The sequence below is a fragment of the Panthera onca genome, chromosome B4, assembly GCF_046562875.1.
Source record: "Panthera onca isolate mPanOnc1 chromosome B4, mPanOnc1 haplotype 2, whole genome shotgun sequence".
Taxonomy (NCBI): Eukaryota; Metazoa; Chordata; class Mammalia; order Carnivora; family Felidae; genus Panthera; species Panthera onca.
Window position 1 is genome coordinate 43823096 of NC_138345.1, and position 19451 is coordinate 43842546.

Sequence of the window (19451 nt, forward strand, 5' to 3'; positions counted from 1 at the left end):
ACTTATACAATGTTATATGTCAATTATATCACAGTAAAGCTGGCAAAATGAAATTAAAAATAAATAAATAAGCAAAATGTTTTTAAAGACAGAAAAGAAAGAGTTTTCGCTTTGAGGATGGTTCCGCCACCTTTGCCTTTGAATATTCTTGCTCAGGGAAGCTAGTATTGAGGCCATTTATTCAAACATTGGCGAATATCCAGGCCGGGTTAATAAGTATCCCCAGGGGCGTTTGTGAAACTTGCAGATTCCGCAGTCCTGCCCTCCAGTCATTCTGAGTCTTTAGACCTGAGGTGCAGCCCAGGAATCTGTCCTTTTAAGGACCTGTATAAATCTTACACGAAGACAGCTTTGGAAACTACATAACTCTTCAATGAGGGAAGGACAGTTATCCAAAATAAATACAAACCATGGCCTTTCCCCAGGACTTTTGACAGTGTGTGTGTGTGTGTGTGTGTGTGTGTGTGTGTGTTGTGTGATATCTCCCAGAAATTTTCAATAGTGGGGAGAGAGAGAGATTGACTCCTGGCATATGGCATGTCTCATAACATAAGCCAAGGTATCAGAAAGCAGCAAGGAATAAATTATTCCGACATAAGGGGTTGGAGGATCTTCCAGAAGACCTTTGGGTTTACTCATCCACTGCAAAGGCTGCCAGGAATGACATCATGATGGCAGGGAAGCGGGGAGACGTCTATGAGCAATACGATCTGGTGAAATTCCAGAGCCACTTTGAGGTCAGAAACAGAAACGTCCTCTTTCAGTGAGGGTGAAAGTCAGAGTGCACAGGAGATAAGAGTTAAAAGATACAAGACACCAGGGAAGAAACTTGTAACCTCCTCATAGGAACAAAATAACCAACAAAGATATTTTAACACTAATAGTAGATCTTTCGATGGTTAGAAATAGAGGAATAAAAGAAGAAATGATCTTTCCCAGGGGAATAAAGAAAACCTCAAATGTGTGGGAGTCAGGTGCAGAGGCGTTGACCTTTGAGGAATAATTTTGTCTTTGTGCGAATGACAGTGACAGAAAGCTACTGAAGAAATAAAAGAGTAAAGTTGCTTTTTTAATCTGCGTTAGACTTGTGTTTCAGTCCTGTATGATAATTAGTAAAGCCTGCTCACTTGAACTATGATGAAATAATCATGTTTCCAAATTTGTGCTTAAGTATATTTTGCTCATAATTTTCACCACATTTTCACATTAGACTTTGATTCCTTTGTTCTAGAGTTTCTGTTAGTGCCTATGTAACACTTCAATCAGCTCTCAATTTTAAATCTTTAGAGAGTAAAAGGCTACTGGATGTCCATAGCGTGATGTTCTTTCAAAGGATTGTCAAAGTAGTCTGAAATGCACCTAGCTCAGAACTCTGATCATGTCAGTTTTTCCAGTGAATTCTAGATCTCTGGTTTGGCCAGATCAGTATTGTGGGTTAGTTTACCATTCTATCGAGCCTCTACACAGCTGCGCAATTATATGAGGAGCGAGTAAAAACCATCTCCTTCACCGAATAAGCAATTTTGTCCCAGAAAAACGTTCAAGCTAGATTTACGATGTTCGGCGACTACCGTGCAGGGACGCTGACCAGCTATGCCGCAGGAAAGTTCTTAAAAATAGAACACAATGGTTCTACTATCTTCACACAATTTCTAATACCCAGATTACCCAAGCAATAACCTCAACATTACTGATCTAAAAAACTGATAGTATAAATACTAAATGATGTGCTACTCCACCTATATGACAAAGCTCGTACAAAGGGTACGAGCAAACAATTTGCCAAGATACTAAAATATTTTCAAATCAGTTGGTATAATGCTGCTGCCCTAGCCGTCAGCACCCCTATCCCAGATCTCTGTCTGAGATCTCTGTCCCAGATCAGAATCCCCAGATCTCTGTCACAACGGGGCCTCCTGAATGTTGTTCCAGGGCTGCGGCTTATGCCAATTCTGGCTGCTAAATATTCAAACGTCACCCCTGTGCGCTTGTGCATGTGTGATGACAGAGCAGGAAAAGAGCCTTTTATTTGAGGGAGGACATTCAGTGAAATGATGCTGAGATAGAATAACAGGGCCATACAGTGGCTATTCCCCCGAGGTCCCCAGCAGTCACCAGAACATCAGATCAGAAGCCATCAGACGATGAAGCAGAGGATGTTCCGTGAAGTTTATTTGCCTGATAGTTTACGTACACCGTCATCTTTTCATGTTTTTGGCTGTGGTCGGCTAGCCTTCTCTTTCTTCACATGAACGTAATCACAAGTCCCTTACATCTTGGTGAATTCGGAAGATGCGTATTAACCCAGATCTTCGATCTTCACTAATGTAGCTGTCTTCTCACAAATCCAAGAAATTTCAGCGCTGCAGCGGGAAAGATAAATCTTTCCTTTCTGAAAATAGGCACATCCTCTGGATCCGTTGATCTGGGTGTATTCTCTAGGGCTGAATCTGGAAAGTCATCCATTTAAAATTAATGACAAATTTCATATTTGAAATTTGATCATAATTCAGTGTTCTCAGTTACCGAAAGCCATCTATCTGAACTTTGAGAGACTTCTGGTTCCACAACATCTCAAAGTTCTTTTTATTTACTTTTTTTAATGTTTATTTATTTTTTTAGAGAGAGAAAGACAGAGTGTGAGTGGGGGAGGAGCAGAGAGAGAGGGAGACACAGAATCCGAAACAGGCTCCAGACTCTGAGCTGTCAGCACAGAGCCCGATGAGGGGCTCGAACTCACAAACAGTGAGATCATGACCTGAGCCGAAGTCGGAGGCTCAACCGACTTAGCCACCCAGGCACCCCCACAACATATCAAAGTTCTTCAAGCTGGCATATCTGAGTTTTTCATTTCAAGTTAATCATAATCCCAAGAAGAATTATTTAAGCAGGATACTTAAGTTCTGGGTTGAGAATTTGTAACCTCTCCATTAACGTGGTAGAAACTACCCAGCACATATGATATTAGAAGTACTAGGATTTCTTTACTTTGGAACTTTTTGAAGGAAAACAGACAAATGAAATCACGTTCTGGGTGGACAGTTATTACATTTTATTATGCACAAATATAATTTTGTGTATATATAATTTTGTGTTATGTATATATGTATACACACACGTGTGGAGGAGGAAGAAAGAACACGATAAGGGTTAAGGGAGAACATGGGTGACTACATAGATGTGGTTCTGATACCGGTCCCTAGTACCTCCGTAAGGAATTGGTGGTAAGCCTTCAATAACGTCATTACAAATCATGCTCATCCGGTCTCAACCTCCTGTGTGCCTTTTTACTCGAATGATCTGCATAAACTGCAGTGTTCTTTTCTGGCTTCAGGGCCGGGCTTACTAAATCTTCCTCTTGGCTTATGCGCTTGCTGAGATTAGCCTCACTCAGGAGGAAACGGCTGTGTGATTCAGAAGCTCAGTCCCAGCACCTTGCATGATAACAGCCACAGTCTCAGGGCATCAGTGACGTCAGACTCCCAACCTTGCTGCGGGGACCATCTCCTCCATATTTTAACCAGGAGTGAGCGGAGGGGCCTGGGATAATGAAAAGTCCTTTGGGAGAAGGGACTCATCTTCGTAAAGCCCAAAATGGAAACAGTGGCACTTCCCAGGGTACGGTGGCACGTTCTATAAACCCTCAGTCTAGCAGCAACACTCCGGATTAGTGTGTAATCATCTCATGCCCAATATGGCTCCATTTGCAAAGAAGTGACTCTCATCTTTGTGTTTTTATTACTTTGCACATGCTCTTCGCCGTGATTATTTGGGTGAAACCAGACTAGTTGATTTAATATGAATGGTAGTGGTCATTAGCGAGCGCAAAATTGTCATGGTGTGTCCCACCATGACAAAATGGTGGGAAATGGACAAAGATGACATATATCTGGGGACAAAAGTGGAGACCTGTCATTGTTTGTTATTCAGGGAATGTGGGGAGCCACCGCTGAAGCACAGTACCCTTGGTGGGAAATGAGTGATTATAACTCAGTTTAAGGAAACCTGGACGGGGCGCCTGGGTGGCTCAGTCGGCTGAGCATCAGTTGACTTCGGCTCAGGTCATGATCTCATGGTCCGTGAGTTCAAGCCCCGCGTCGGGCTCTGTGCTAACTGCTCAGAGCCTGGAGCCTGTTTCAGATTCTGTGTCTCCCTCTCTCTGACCCTCCCCCATTCATGTTCTGTCTCTCTCTCTCTGTCTCAAAAATAAATAAACGTTTAAAAAAAATTTTTTTTAAAGTACAAATACAACTGTATCATCTTGATATAGTTGTGATGAGCTGTGTTCCTCAAAATATTTGATTTGTAATCACTAAGAGAATTTTGTAAGACTGTGTTCCTTGACATATTTTTGACATCTATTTTTTCACAACTTTAAATAGTTGCAAAAACTGTAATTTTCAAAGTATCATGTATTCTATAGGTACACTAAATATTTCCTCAAAACCTTGAAGGTGCGGATTCAGCTCATTTTATGTCATGAAAAACATTTGCCATATAATCTAATTGGTAAATTCCATCAAAAAAACTAATTATTAAACTGATTCGCCAATTTAGACATACTTGCTGTTAGAAAGTGGTTGACAATTGGAATTTAAATAAATGTGTTAATGTATGTCCATGATAAACACCACCCTCTGGACTGTAAGTGTTGGGCAGTCAGGGAGCAGAGAGCCCAAGGTCATGATCACAAAAGCACTCGGTCCTGATTTTGCCACTTAGGAGCTCAGTGACCTCAGGCAAGTTATTTAGTCTCTCTATGGCAATTGTTTCATCCCTAAAATAGGACTATAACAGTGCTTTTATCATAGGGCTAATATTTATAAACTGCTTCAAACAAAGTGTATTATTTGTTTTTTAAATTAAAAAGAAGAAATTTCAACTAATAGAAAAGCTTCCGTGTTTTGCCATGAGTTTGTCACATACATGAAATTAGGTAGTCTTGCTCCGAATAGTTTTTCCTGAAGCTCTCTTTTCTTCGTACATTGTACTCTTTTATTTTTGTATCTAGGTTTATAATTCTTACAGTTAACATTGATTTTCTTAATTTCTTAGTATTCTTAGCTTGCTTTCCCCCGCCCCCCATCACCCCGACAGTTGAGACTTACAAGGATGGAGACGGAATGGAGCCATCCTCCCATAGCCAGCTCTTTCCTGATGGATCCCATGATAAGCCCAACCAGAAGAAAGAAAACTTGGGTAATGGCTGTGACTTCAGAAAATCCTGAGAGAGACAAAGGGGAAAATATCATGGGAGAGCCACATTCTGGTTTGCAGACGTTAAGATACTAATTCTCATTCAAAATGCCCGAATTCCCACTGTGTGAGTCAGAAATTCCATGTATTTACTTTCCATCATATGAATAATTTCTATAACCAGGGAAAGAAATTCAGCCAGACCTTTTCCTCCAAGCTATCTATCTTCACCAAAGTGGAATTCTGGTCCAGGCAGTTATTTCTACTGTTAATCCAGGTATTTTCCTCATTTGTTGCAAAATAATAGCAGCTGTTTTGGTACCAGTGCCACATTTTAGGGCAAGGATTGCATTTGTGGTCTGAAAAAGAAATTACACCCATTAGCACAAATTAAATAATCCTGGCATGACTGGGAAAGGATTTGGGAACTAAGTAATTGAACTTGATGATAGGGTCTGAGACCCAGCATTCTGAAAACATACCGCTTTAGGAGCCTGTGAAAATGAAATCACCCCCAATTATGGGCTGGGGCAACAGTGATCGAAATTCTCCTTCCAGGGCTCAGTCTTCTGGCCTCAGAGTTACCAGCTATACTTTAACTTCTTATAACATCAGGATCACCTAAAAATGGTTCACACATTAAGAGGCTGAAGAATCCAGGTTGGGATTATTGCAAGATGCTCCCCAAATTCACTTCTGTGTTTTCAGAAATGTTAAATAAATTGCTATCTTCCCTTGTCCCCTGGAAATTTAGGGTGACATCATTAGGAGTCTTTGGATAACATAACTTTCTCATACTGCAAGGTGGCTCATGTGATCAGTGCCCACTGGGGCAACAGATTTGACCTGACGGTAGGTCCTGATTACCTGAAGTGCGAATGATCAGCTCTTGGCAGAGCTTGATGGCCATCTGTTCCTGCCGCTTCAATAGACTGGAGATCTGGGATTTGAGATGCTCCTCCTCGGTGGGAAAATTCCTGTAGTCGCTCAGCTGCTGGGAGAAGTTATCTTGCTGTTGGTGGATGGTTTTTTGCAGTTGACTTAATCTCTCTGAATCTGAGTTAATTTCATGAGATGTCTGCAAAACTCCAAGACATAATAGGATACATGTTCACATATCCTCTTATTCTCAGCCAGGGGTAATTCTTTTAACACAGCCATATTTCTTACATCATGTCGTATGTATTAGTGGCTCCCAATAATTGAAGCATCATGGACGAAGCACACACGATTGCCTTGCTATTCCAAATTGTTTGGGGCTCATCCTTTATAATTGTATTGAGATTTTGCATCTGATTATACTTGTATTAAATGAATGAATTAATGATTATATATCTTTGATATTTCATCTAAGGCAATGCCATTTTGCCATTCGTCTAGTGTGGTTTTTTTTTCTTATTTGGAGTTGGTTCATGTAATTGGTGTTTTCATGGGAACAGAATCCTTTAAGGCAATAGGTATGGTGTGAAGACCACTTTTATCAGAATCATCCATATATTTGTTTGTTTTTTTTTTTAATGCAGATTTTAGAAGCACCTGGGTAGCTCAGTCAGCTGAGTGTCCAACTCTGGATTTCAGCTCAGATCATGATCTCACGGTTCCCGAGATCGGGCCCTGTGCAGGGCTCTGCAGTGACAGTGTGGAGCCTGGGAGGCTGCTCAGGATTCTCTCTCTCCCTCTATCTCTGCCCCTCCCCTACTCTCTCTCTTAAAATAAATAAATAAACATTTTTAATGCAGATTTTAATGCCACACTAGACTATTTCTGGCGCTGGATCCATAAAAATCGGCCTCTTTAATTAACACTTCAGGTGATTCATCGTCACGATAAATTTAAGAGTCACTGCCCTTCAGGAAAAAAAAAAAACCCTTCACCCGTCTATAGTGAACCAATGAATATGCATCAGTGCATCTTCATTTTTAAAATATACATCATTGTAGAAGATCAACTGCTAATCCCTAATGATTGGCTACTGAATAGTTGTTACTGCTGCTAGAACATCATGTTTCTTTCTAAAAGAAAGAAGGCTGAAAAGAAAAAAGGCTAAAGCCACATCATTAGTTCCTAGTTAAATTTCAAATCAGTATGTCTAAATTCTAATTACCCATGAAATCTTCCACATGTAAAAATGAAAGAAAGTAGCATGGAAGGTGCTAGCATCCTCCAGAAAATAAACTTTCTTGCCTGCAAGTCCCCTGAAAGGGAATAATATGCCAACACTCTACTCCGTCCATCATATACTTAACGACACCCTACAAAGTGTGTATTCTCAGGATGTTTTTCCACTTAATGTTAGTCCACAACTCCCTATCGTGTCCGACCCTGACAGCTCAAGGATGGGTCAGAACCAAGGGAATACTCTTTTTTTTTTTTTTCTTTTGGTTATTGTGCTTGGGACTGGAACTTCCATTGTTACGCAGAGGTGGTTCAACTTTCTATATACAGGGTAAGGTCCCCCAGGTAACTTCTCCTCTTTGTTTTAATCTCTTTTTCATTTCTAGCAGGCAGGCTGTTTCTACACTAGAAAGGTCTTGAGTAAGCAGATTAAGCCAGTCTTGTACTAAGTCTTTGGGGTGAATGAAACGGCACGCTTTTCCTTGAGTCCACCTCCGTTGGCTCTCTATTGGTCACTACTGGGATAATAGGTAGATGTGCATCTATGCAGAAAAGAAGCTCCCCATTTCAATGAATAAAGAGTAAAACAAAAGCTGTGTTCATAATCCAGTCTAGTTTATTAAGAGGAATGGATAAAATCCATTTCCAAAATCCTCATAATCATAAAGTCTGTCCCTTGGTTGTTGAGCTTAGAGACTTGGAAGAATGAAAGAGATGTGATCATATAATATTGTCAAACCTGAGTCTGCATAGTTTACAAATGTGTTTCCTAATCGCCTTTCTTGGGTTTGATGAAAATATACTTACGCATAATCCCCAAGGTCACCAGCCCAATCAGCAGCATCAGACAAAGAGTTAACAGACTCAGGGCAGCCAGGCGCCAGATGGGGGAAGGAGCTGGACACGCTGAAGAAAGCCAACAGAGTTGTAATGTGCAAATTGTAGTTGCACATGAGTTTTTATTTCTCGCACTTAGGAAGCTTCCCCAGCTTCCTAAAATCTCCCTCTTATTTCTCTCTTTACTTTCTCAGAAATACCTAAAATGATGTGCAGTAAGATCTCTACCATCAGTGCTCCCCCACTTCTCTTCCCACCATTCTCTTTCCCTTTAAGAGTGTCTCCTAATTTTTAGGTTTGTGTTTTATATCACTGAACACGCTTCTTTAAGATTACCAAATGCAGGGGCGCCTCAGTCGGTTAAGCGTCCGACTTCGGCTGAGGTCATGATCTCCCGGTCCGTGAGTTCGAGCCCCGCGTCGCGCTCTGTGCTGACAGCTTAGAGCCTGGAGCCCGTTTCAGATTCTGTGTCTCCCTCTCTCTCTGACCCTCCCTGTTCATGCTCTGTCTCTCTCTGTCTCAAAAATAAATAAACATTTAAAAAAAAAAGGTTACCAAATGCATGTATGAGATGTGGTGAAAAATGCTTCTCTGGATGATCTGGACAATAGGGGAAACTTCAAGTTTTTGAGGTCACAAAACCTCCCCAAGGCTAAGGTTATTATGGATTTTACTTTTATCAATTACATTCTATTTAGCATCTGGTAGCTAATGAATGAATACTGAATGAAAGGCAAAATTAACATGTAGTCTAACCTATGATATTTCTTTATTCAGAATCTAATGGCATCTAGCCCAACATTTTCAGACAGATTAATTCAAATTTCCAGGTGCACTGTCACATACAGCACAACCACAACTCCTTTTATCTCAAGGATTATAGCTATAACTTAAACAAACAAATAAACGAAAATGTATAACCAGTTTTATTAGACCCCATGACAAACCTATTCCCGTCCTCTTTGCATATCGCCCTAATACCACGCACATGCACGCGTGCGCACACACACACACACACACACACACTCACACACACACTTAAAAATAAATCCAAAGAGGAGAAAGTAGTTCCTATATATCAGATGATTTGGGCAACAACCTGAACTGTCAACAGATTATTGAAAATTAAGAATATAGTCTGATATACTAACCTGGATTCCTGACCACAGAGATTTATATTTCTTCCAACAAGGGATAAGGGAATGAGCTGAAGACTAGAACTGAATTTGGACTCCACATACTAGTTGTAGGAACTTGGCTAAACCATTTAGTTTTTTTCAGCCTCAGCTTTGCTAATATTATTCCATTTACTTCACAATTATATTTTGATAAAAATATGATATAATGCATATAAAATACTATACAGATACTGTTATTATTGATTCAACTGTACGAATTATACTGGGAATTTCCACTTTCTAAAAACAGTTTTTTTAAACTTCTAAAACAGAAATGATCTCCTGTCTATTTCTGACTCACTCATCTTCCCATTCTTCTTTTCAGTTATTTGTACCTTTGAAAAGAGAAATTTCCTCCACTTTCTCTATTTTAGAAGCCTCCCATCTGACTTCTAAAAGAATATTTGCCTGGCATCTCTCACAAGGTGTCAATATCACGACTTCACTTTTAAAAAGAAATCCATTAATCCCCAAATTCGATTTCTCTCGTATCCAATATGTTTCACTATGGCACAGAGCTTCAAGAAACATAGTGATACCACACGTTTAAAGAGATCTTGGAAGCTACGTGTTTTCTCCCCCAAATTGGGAACATTCATTCCACTAATGCATCCCACAACTTTGTCTCCGTTTCGGAGATTCTGCAGCACACCTCTCCTTAGCATCGACCTCAAAGCATTTAACACCTGTGCATCCCCCAAGGTCAACATCTTGCTGTCTCTGAACTCCTACCTCTTTTCCTTAGGTTATTTCTATCCCGGTTATTTCTTGCTCCAACAGAATCCTGAAATGTGAGTGTCGCGTAAGTCACTTCGTCAGACATTGTAGAAGAAAACGCTACTGTAAATTACTCAATTAATGTTGCAATGTCTTCAGGCTCAGGAGCAGGGTGTTCTTCTCAAGGCTGGGAGCTTTTATAAACACATTCTACTGACCCAAGACACACCCCACCACCCCTCTGTAAGGACAGAATGACAATCAGTTTTTTGTTTTCGTTTTTGTTTGGTGTGTGTGTGTGTGTGTGTGTGTAGAAAGAGAAGTCAAGTACCTTTCTCTTTAGAAACCAGAATAAAAAAGATCTCAATCCGTCTGTTCTTTCTGCACTGCTTCTTGTGAAGCAATAGGGGTACTTGGAAGCAGAGCCCGGATGGCGGTTTCCTGGGGGAATTCCCATGATCCTCAGGTAGAGGATCTGAATGTTTCAGTAAAGGGTCCGACTGTCGTGTTTACATGTGTCAAAGACCAGCTAAGCCTGTATGAAGACATTGGATCTGGTTTATACTCACTCATATCAGATAGAATGTGCAAGACAGAAAAAGCTGTGTAGGTAAAGACCAACCACATTTAGCTGCTGTTTTAAGAAATACGTGTGTGTGTGTGTGTGTGTGTGTGTGTGTGTGTGACAGAGAAAGATTGTGGAGAGGGGAGAGTGGCAGTACTAGCAATGGAACATAAAGAAGAAATTGATAGCTGTTAAAACTGCGTACCCATGGCAGGTGCCTCTGGCGTGGCTAAATTCCAAACAGAATAATCCCTCTGGAGATAACAACTAATACTCAGGACAAGATTTAAAAAGCAACTACCAGGAGTTCCGGGATAGTGAAAGAAAGCAGGCAGATTCTGGGGACAAAAGGGCTGGCTCATGGTGTGGTGCTTTTGGTTTTGTTTTTAATTTGTTTATTTAGTCGGTTTTTAACCTGCGGGCAGCCAACAGTCGTTGTTGTGGGGCAGCTAAAACTCCTAGAGAATATATGCCATCTTTCAGGTGTGAAAATTTCGAAGACTGGAGTTTGGGGCAACCGGAAGAACAAACAGTGCTGGGTAGTCACGGGGACCACTGCATATGGGGAATCTCTAGAGAATCTTTATGCCTTGACGCCTCTTTGAGCTACAAGTTATATACATCTCATCTTAAAAATAACTTGATAAAATAACCAAGCTCTATGTTCTCTTTCTTAGGACTCAAAATGCCCTGAAAAGGTGTTTCCAGTAAAACTGAAGTCAACCCACTGCACAAAGATTTCACTGTGATACTTTGTTTCAACAACATCCTATGAGCAAGAAAGTGGATGATTTTTTTAAATTAATTTATTTATTTTGAGATTGAGAGTGGGGGAGGGGCAGAGAGAGAGAGAGAATCCCAAGCAGACTCCGTGCTGTCAGCCCAGAGACCAACATGGGTTTCCATCTCACCAACTGTGAGATCATGACCTGAGCCGAAGTCAAGAATCAAACGCTTAACCAACCGAGCCACCCAGGGGCCCCAAAGCAGACAATTGATACAGCAAGTGTTCTGGCTATTATCTGGAAGAACATGAGAAAAAAAACAGCACCTCTCACCTACGGTTGTTCATTTAGTTCATCGGCATCAGACTCCAGGCACAGCATTTACTTCTAATCCCATCATCGCTTATAAAAATTCACTAATTTATATTTGAAAAAATAATTGTTGTGGAGAACCTGTGGAAGGCAGAATAACAGCCCTCCCCCAAAGATGTGCACCTTCCCCTCCCCAGAACCTCTGAATAGAGTAGTTTGCATGGCAACAGGGATCGCAGATGTGACCAAGGTGACAGAGTTTGAGATGAGGAAGTTATCCTGCGTTACCTGCCGGGCCCAATTTAAGCTCACGAGCCCTTCAAAGTGGAGAACCTTTCTTAGATTCAGCCAGAGAGAGACAACATTGCTGGCTGAAGGTGGAGGAGGAGGGCCAGGAACCAAGGAAGAGGCAAAGGAAAGGAAACGGGTGCTCCCACAGAGCACTCAGAAAGGAACACAGCCCTGCTGACAGCCTTGATTTACCCCCCGTGAGATCCATGTCAGATTAATAACCCACCGAACTGAGAGACCATAAAGTTGTGTTGTTTAAGCTGTTCTATTTGTAGAATTTGCTAAAGCAGCAAGAGGGAACTCACACAGGACCCAAAAAAATTTTGGGGGGGGTCTATATATGAGCAAGGGAGCTAAGAAATCTTTTCTAAAGTTTCCTTTGGGGTAAGAAGGAAAAGATTACATAACAGTACTGGTGGGGGGTGTTTTGGTGTAGGTTTTTGTTTTCAAATGGCTGAAGGACTTGATCCAGAACCTTCAAGGTCCACCTCTGTGTGAAGATTATCTTCAAAGTTCTCCAGAATAAACTGCCCGTATTTCATGGGTGTGAATGAATATCGGATAGGTTGCAGAAAGACAATGTGAAGATAATGATTCTTCAAAAACTTTTATGTCTGATCTCTAAACACACGAATGCACATGTATTTCTTGTTCCTGTTCTTTGGTTTGTTTGTTTGTTTTTTTTTTTCAAAATGATGCAGTGCTCAATCAAAAAAAATAATTATTTCGAGGTTCTGAGTCATAATCAGTTAAACTCCCCTGTCAAAAATGTGGAAGTAAATAACAAATTTACGTTTCTGTTTACTATTCTATGTAACAGGCAAAGGCAGAGGCCATTGATACGAAGAAAAGTTAAATTAAACAAGTGATTACAAAAATGAAAACTCAGGATGTTTTTCTCTCTCTCCTCTGGTCTTTCTCTTTCACCACATTTTGCAAAGGCTGAGTATTCATTTTCATTGCCCTGATTCCTTCATACCCTCAAGTTCCCTAAGAAAGCATTTAACCTCTTACAGTATTATATGAAATTATACTTGGGTTTTAAAACCGTGATGAGGAATCCCACTTGGTGGCTAATAATATCTATAAGAAAAATGATCCGTGTGCCTGGGTGGCTCCGTTGGTTAAGCATCTGATTCGGTTTTGGCTCTGTCATGATCTCACAGTTCTTGAGATCCAGCCCCCTGTCAGGCTCCCTGGTGACAGCATAAACCCTGGTTAGGATTCTCTCTTTCCCTCTCTCTCTCTCTCTGCGCCTCCCCCTCCCCCCCGCCTCCATTCTCTCACTCTTTCTCAAAATAAATAAATAAACTTAAAAAAAAAGAAAAAGGATTGGTTACACGTCTTACACATTTTCTGCTATTATGATGCTAAAAGGCTTTATTATCTATTATTACTTTATAATTATATTAGTTTAGAAACCACTGTTTATACTTATCTCCCTCAAAACTTCCAGCATCTCTCTAGCTCATTTTGACAGATTACGCTATTATATATCACACCTTACTATAGTCATACGCCAAATTTCTCCTCATTTCCTTACCATTTTTTCAATAGTCTTGAATCTCTTAAATTTCGACTCTTGTCATGATTATCACTGATTCCAATATCTATGTAGATGATAATTCCAATATACTGGACTCTCAGTTCCCGGATTAACCTCGGTAATCGACTACACCACCTGGCATCCCTCCACTGTGATCATACTTGAAAACTATGCTCTCCAATATTGTATTTACTAGTCTCACGTGACTATTTAAATTTAAATGAATGAAAACAGAAACTCAGGGGGCAGCTCGGTGGCTCAGTCGAGCATCTGACTTCGGCTCAGCTCATGACCTCATGGTTTGTGGGTTCGAGCCCGACGTCAGGCTTTGCACTGACAGTGCGGAGCCTGCTGTGGATTACCTTACTCCCTCTCTCTCTCTCTGCCCTTCTCCTGCTTTCCCTCTCACTCTCTGAAAAATAAACATGAAGAAAAAATTTTTTAATGAAAACTCATTTCCTCAGTCGTACTCCTTACACATCAGCAAATATACAACACTTCCATTATGACAGAAAATCCTACTGGGCAGCACTAGGCTACTCTTGACAATTTCATTGCCAATATAAGCACCTCTTCTAATTCTTCAGTTGTAGAAATTCTCTTCTCTAACCTCCACCTCTTATCTTTCCAGCCCTCTCTCTGTGGCAATTATATAGCCTTCAGTGCTTTGATGCCCACGAGGATATCAAGTTTGGTGACCATACCACCTCTTTTTTGCCATGAATCGCTCATGTCTCCTTTCCCATTTTCTGGCTTGGCCCATTTATGAGGGTCAATTATAATAATCATTTCCTTACGTACAACTACAAATTCATTGCTTACTCCTTCATTGATCACACACATCTGGAAGATGCAGCCTGGTCAAATTCAACTCTACCTCCTCTCCCCCTTGCATACAAAGCTGACTGTGACCATATCAACTGGGTTTATTTTATATTTTTAACTTATAACTTCTCAGCGTGGTTGCTAACCAATCTATTCTGTGAATTTCCTAGAAGATTATTCCCAGTTCCTCATTTCTCAGTTCTCAAATTTCTTCTCTCTTTCTTCAAACTCAATTGATGACCTACTTCTTTTTATCCTGAGAAAATATAAACATCAAAAGTACATTTCCTCTGTTCCACTGACCAAATATACTGAAGAAAGAAAGAAAGAAAGAAAGAAAGAAAGAAAGAAAGAAGACAGAAGAAAGAGAGAAAGAGAGAGAGAGGAAGGAAGGAAGGAAGGAAGGTCATATCTGTGTGTCAAACAATATCATTTTCAACCACTATCCATTTGTACAACGATTTGTACAAATTGTACAAACTCTTATCCATGGTCAGTCTCTATCTATACATACTTGAATCCATTCCATTTTAGTATTCAAAGATTTTTAACTTGTTTCATCTCTACTGGTTCACTCACCTTAATTTACATGTAGGATATACTATCCCCCATTTTAAAAATAAGCAAAAAAGGTTTCATTCACCCTTCCACACACAAATATACACACAATTACCCCCTTTCTCGAATTCTTTTAACAACGAAGGAGTTCCAAAAGCTCTGTATGCCTTCTATCTCTTCCTACTTTTCCCGAATCCACTTTAATCAGGCTTTTCCCCCTCACTTTATCTGTAAAAGCATTCCTAAATCACCATCAACCTCCACATTAACCCATCCAGTGACTCTTCCCCCGGTTTCATTTTACTCGGCCTATCAGCAGTGTTTATATAATTGGTTGTTCCCTTTAACTTAAAATTCTTCTCCAAAATACTCTGTTCTCCAGGACAACATTATCTTGTTTTTCTTTCTACTTCACTACCTAATACTCCCTCAGATTTGCTGGTTCCTCCTTATCTGACTTCAAAATACTGCTGTGGCCCAAAGTTCAGTTCCTGGCCCTTTGTCCTGTTTGTGCTCATCCGGGGATATTGACAGCCATACATAGGTGATCTCCAAACCTATGTCTTCAGGCCAGGGTTTGATCACCAGGTCCGTACATATGACTGACGACTTGGAATATTTATTTAGATATGTTATAGGAGTTTCAAACTTAACACCTCAAAAAAATAAACAGCGCTTTTCCAGCTGTGTCACTGTATGCTTCTCCATTTCAGTAAATGAAAACTTCACTTAGCCCAAAACTCAGAATCAACTTTGACTTCTCGTGTTGCTGCCACATGAATTAAATCCCCCAGAATATACTGTTCATTGTGGGAAATAAGGGGAGGCACGTATTAAATATGGAAGTATAGTTGATTTGGGATACATTAAAAGAAATAGAGTTTACACAATCAGATACTCTAACTTTACTCTTCAATGATCATTCCATTCCCACATATTATGTGCCCATTTCAGAGAACACTTTTAAAGAGGGGTCTTAATTGGATAGTATCTAGAGAATGGGCAAAATGGAAATTCATTCAACACTATTTACAAAAAGGGAAGGAGAAAAGTCAAGATTAAATCCGCAGGCATCAAAGACCTAAAGATAAAAGCAGAGAGAAAAAAAAAATGGCCACAAGGAGGAGCTGGAGGATAAATACATGGTAGAATTTATTTTGAAATGTATATTCAACCAATCCGGATAATCAAATACCCTGATTCCAATAAAGGGCTATGCTGACAGATTGATTGCCTTAACTCTCAGAGCAACATTTACTTGTCCAGTGAAATGAACACAAGGGCCTGTCCCAAGCTCCGCCCCTAAAGATCTATTACACTATTTTTTACATTGCACTTATGATCTGAAATTATCTTGCTTTTTTCTTTTTTTTGCCTCTTTGCTATTTGTGTTCATCGCCCTCCACTAGATTGTAAGATCCATAAGAGCACGACTGTTGTATGTTTTGCTCACCACGTTATCCCGGAAAATAGAATACTATACACATACAGAGATCAATAAATATATATTTAAATAATTGATTAGTTACCCCTGCTGGATACGTTTAGTAGTGATTTTAATAGGATACCTTATATCCCAATATATTGTGACACGAACCCTCAGTTCGAATATGCTTGATCACTTTGCTTTCTTGGATCACGCCATACTCACTCATACTTCCATAGCTTTTAGATGTTTGCCCTGCCCGACAAAAGTATTCCTTTCCTTTCTCTTTGCCTTTGCTTCAAATCTTAACTCAAGAGGCTTACGGATTCCATTTGATTCTTATTTACCTTTTCAGATACTTTGTGGGCATGTGCGTGATAAACTTCTCAGTGTGACAGTTGATATTTGACACATTTCCCTTTATTTTCTCTACTGTCTAACAAAAGGCTTTGCCATGGCTATTGTCTGATAGCTATGCATTATGTAGTTCATTAATTTTTAATAAAGCACTGCACTTTTCAGTCCACATATTTAAGCTTGCTGAAAACGAAAGAAAATACTAATAATGTTTTTTTTTTTTCATGACAGGAAATCCTAGCCTTTTCCAAAGATAAACAGTATTTGGTGTATTTGTAGAAAGCTAGTAAGTCAGAGGTGAACCAACAATCTTAATGCGGAAGACTTAAAGGAACAGGATATCACCAATAAATGTACTAGGGGTTAGTGAAAAGGTGACGTGCCTTAAGAAGTCTGTAAAAAAGATACCACCAGCTGCAAAATTTTCCCTTCCTTTATTTGTTTTCAGTTTAAAGACATCATTATTGCATTCATAATAGTCAACGTGATTTTCCTTTGGTCTTTCTCTCATACATATCCACTAGCCCTCATTATATATTAAACAATTTTATCCACAATGTGATGAATTCAACTGATTTCCTATCGAATCTATACCTTGTCATTGTGATTCTAGTGTCTTTTACTCATTCTTCAGCTATAAACTGAAATGGAGTCTGGACAATACTTAAATGTGGAAGACTTTATAACTTGGGAAAGAACTTGGGAACCAGGAAAAGATACTTGGGAACCAGGAAATGATATTGCTTTTTACAAGAAGTGTGAACATAGAAAAGTCCCCACGTTCCTTAACTTTCTCTTTCTACACATGAAATATCAGGATGAAAATACCCTTTCATTCACTTACCAAATATCTATTGGATGGTAACTCTATGCCAGTCACTATTTTAGAGCCAAGGAATACATTCTTTGGGGATACATGACAAAAATGCCTCCCTGTGTGTGTGAGTGCGTGTGGGGGGTGGGGGGGTGGGGGGGTGGTCAGAGAATGATAAGTGTAATGGAAAAAAAGTGAAACAAGAAAGAGGGAAAGTGGGCTGGTGTATATTGGAGTTAGGAAAGTTGTTCTACACACTAATGAACAAAGGTTAGATAGCTAAAACCTAAGACTGCTCCACAAAGACTAGGACAATGACTTTCCCCGTGGATATTCACTCCCAATTTCAGTGTCCAAGACAGTTTACAAATTTGCTTTAAAATAAAAAAGGTAACTTATGGAAAAGTGCCTCTTAATCTCCAAAATAGTAAACAAATAAAAAAAAATTATTTGTAATTCAAACTTATCACAATATTCGCAGTAGAGGACTTTTTTAGTTTTACTCTACTAAGACAAGAAAACAGGAACAATAAAATATAAAAACAGAAATAACGTGTCAATGACAGGTCTTGTAGGGTGATTAGCAAAGGGGCACCTGGCTGCATCAGTGGGTAGAGCATGCAACTTTTAATCTCAGGGTCCTGAGTTTGAGCCTCACGTTGGGGATAAAGTTTACTCAAAAATGAGAGCGCGCACGCGCAATCTTGCAAAGTCTTTGGATTTTGGAAAAGGAAAAAGAAAAGTGTGTTATCTCTATCTCTTTTTCCTGCAGTTCTCTGTTTAATTTGCTGAGTAACTCAGCTTGTATTTATAGGCTATGTAGAGGAAGAAAATAGAATTAAGACTAATGTTATCAAGGGCTCCTTTGACCCTGAGAAACTGTACTCACCCTCCAAGCCACGTTAGAGTGATACAAATAAAGGCAAATATATTTTTATGCAACATAGATCTGGACCTAAGACTCTCAGCTTTTGGCTAGTGTTATCAACGATTAAAAAAAAGAAAAGAAAAGAAAAGAAAAGAAAAGAAAAGAAAAGAAAAGAAAAAAAAGTTGTATTACAATCATTAAAAGGAAAACAAAAACCAAAGAAAGTCCAGAGGCTGAGCTATAGGAAAGGAATGTCACCTGAGGCTTACATTTCAGCTTTCCTATTTCTGGTGTTAAATGTACAGTTTTAAGCATTCGTGAATCAGGAAGTAAGCCCAACATATTCTTGGCAATTTCCAAGAAGAATAAACGCGATATTTTTATATCTCAACCAATTACCCAAGACCTAGAGAATGTAGAAGCCACAAAGAAAAAGCTGATTGTAATGTTTCATACTTCCTGAAAATTTCTGCTAATTGAACAAGAAAACGTTTACAATAATTACAAAGGCTTTCGAATGCTTACGAACCTTACATTTACATATTTGATTTAATTTAACTGTAAATTTTCAGAAGTTACTTATTGGGCTACTAAGACCAGAGCAAAGATTTGCAAAAAATGTGTCATTTGAACTCACTCTCCTCCGTTCTTTTCTCTCTGTCACTATGTCACAATTATTTTTCAGTGTCTCTGCATATTTTGGGGGGAGGGAGAAAGCTGATGTAAGGCAGTGACAGAAAGAACACAGAACAGAGGAGTGAAGGTAGAGGGAAAGCCTCAGGAATGGTGTGTGAATAAAGGCAGCCGAAGAAGAGAAGGAGGGTCTGAGTAATTCCTGGGCAATGCCTCCCATGTTGTTTTGGTTATTCTTTACCTCACTTTTAAAATTAGGTGAGGTGTGTAAGGAAAGAAATTTTAAAATGAAAGATTATTTTAAGTGAATTTGACAAAGAATTCAGAGGGAAGGAGGTAACAGAAAGGGAAAAAGAAATAGGTACAAGATGTCCCCAAGGGAAAATTAGTAAACAAAATACTTGCCATGAGATCTTATGTAATTACTGTATTGAAAAGTAAAGTCTGACACTCAGCTAACTAGAGAAAAAGAAAAATAAGATTATTTA

General features: G+C 39.5%; 1 protein-coding gene across 1 annotated transcript; it reads right to left on the reverse strand.

Moving 5' to 3' along the window:
- Positions 1 to 1995: 1995 nt before the first annotated feature.
- CLEC12B (C-type lectin domain family 12 member B) lies at positions 1996 to 10247 on the reverse strand. The gene is made up of 6 exons (XM_060658407.3): positions 10059 to 10247; positions 8119 to 8217; positions 6064 to 6282; positions 5401 to 5555; positions 5109 to 5224; positions 1996 to 2450 (listed from the first exon to the last, which is right to left on the reverse strand). The coding sequence occupies exons 1-6, from the start codon at positions 10147 to 10149 to the stop codon at positions 2300 to 2302; spliced, it is 831 nt and encodes a 276-aa protein (XP_060514390.1). The 5' UTR covers positions 10150 to 10247; the 3' UTR covers positions 1996 to 2299.
- Positions 10248 to 19451: the final 9204 nt, after the last annotated feature.

Bases quoted from the DNA above. Each gene is read 5' to 3' on its own strand.
- CLEC12B (XM_060658407.3), bottom strand. From the start codon at position 10,149: ATGTCTGACGAAGTGACTTACGCGACACTCACATTTCAGGATTCTGTT. The intron at 8,218-10,058 runs GTAGGAGTTCAG...GGCTTTCTTCAG, and splicing joins AAATAACCTAAGGAAAAGAG to CGTGTCCAGCTCCTTCCCCC. The intron at 6,283-8,118 runs GTAAGTATATTT...TATGTCTTGGAG, and splicing joins GGTGACCTTGGGGATTATGC to TTTTGCAGACATCTCATGAA.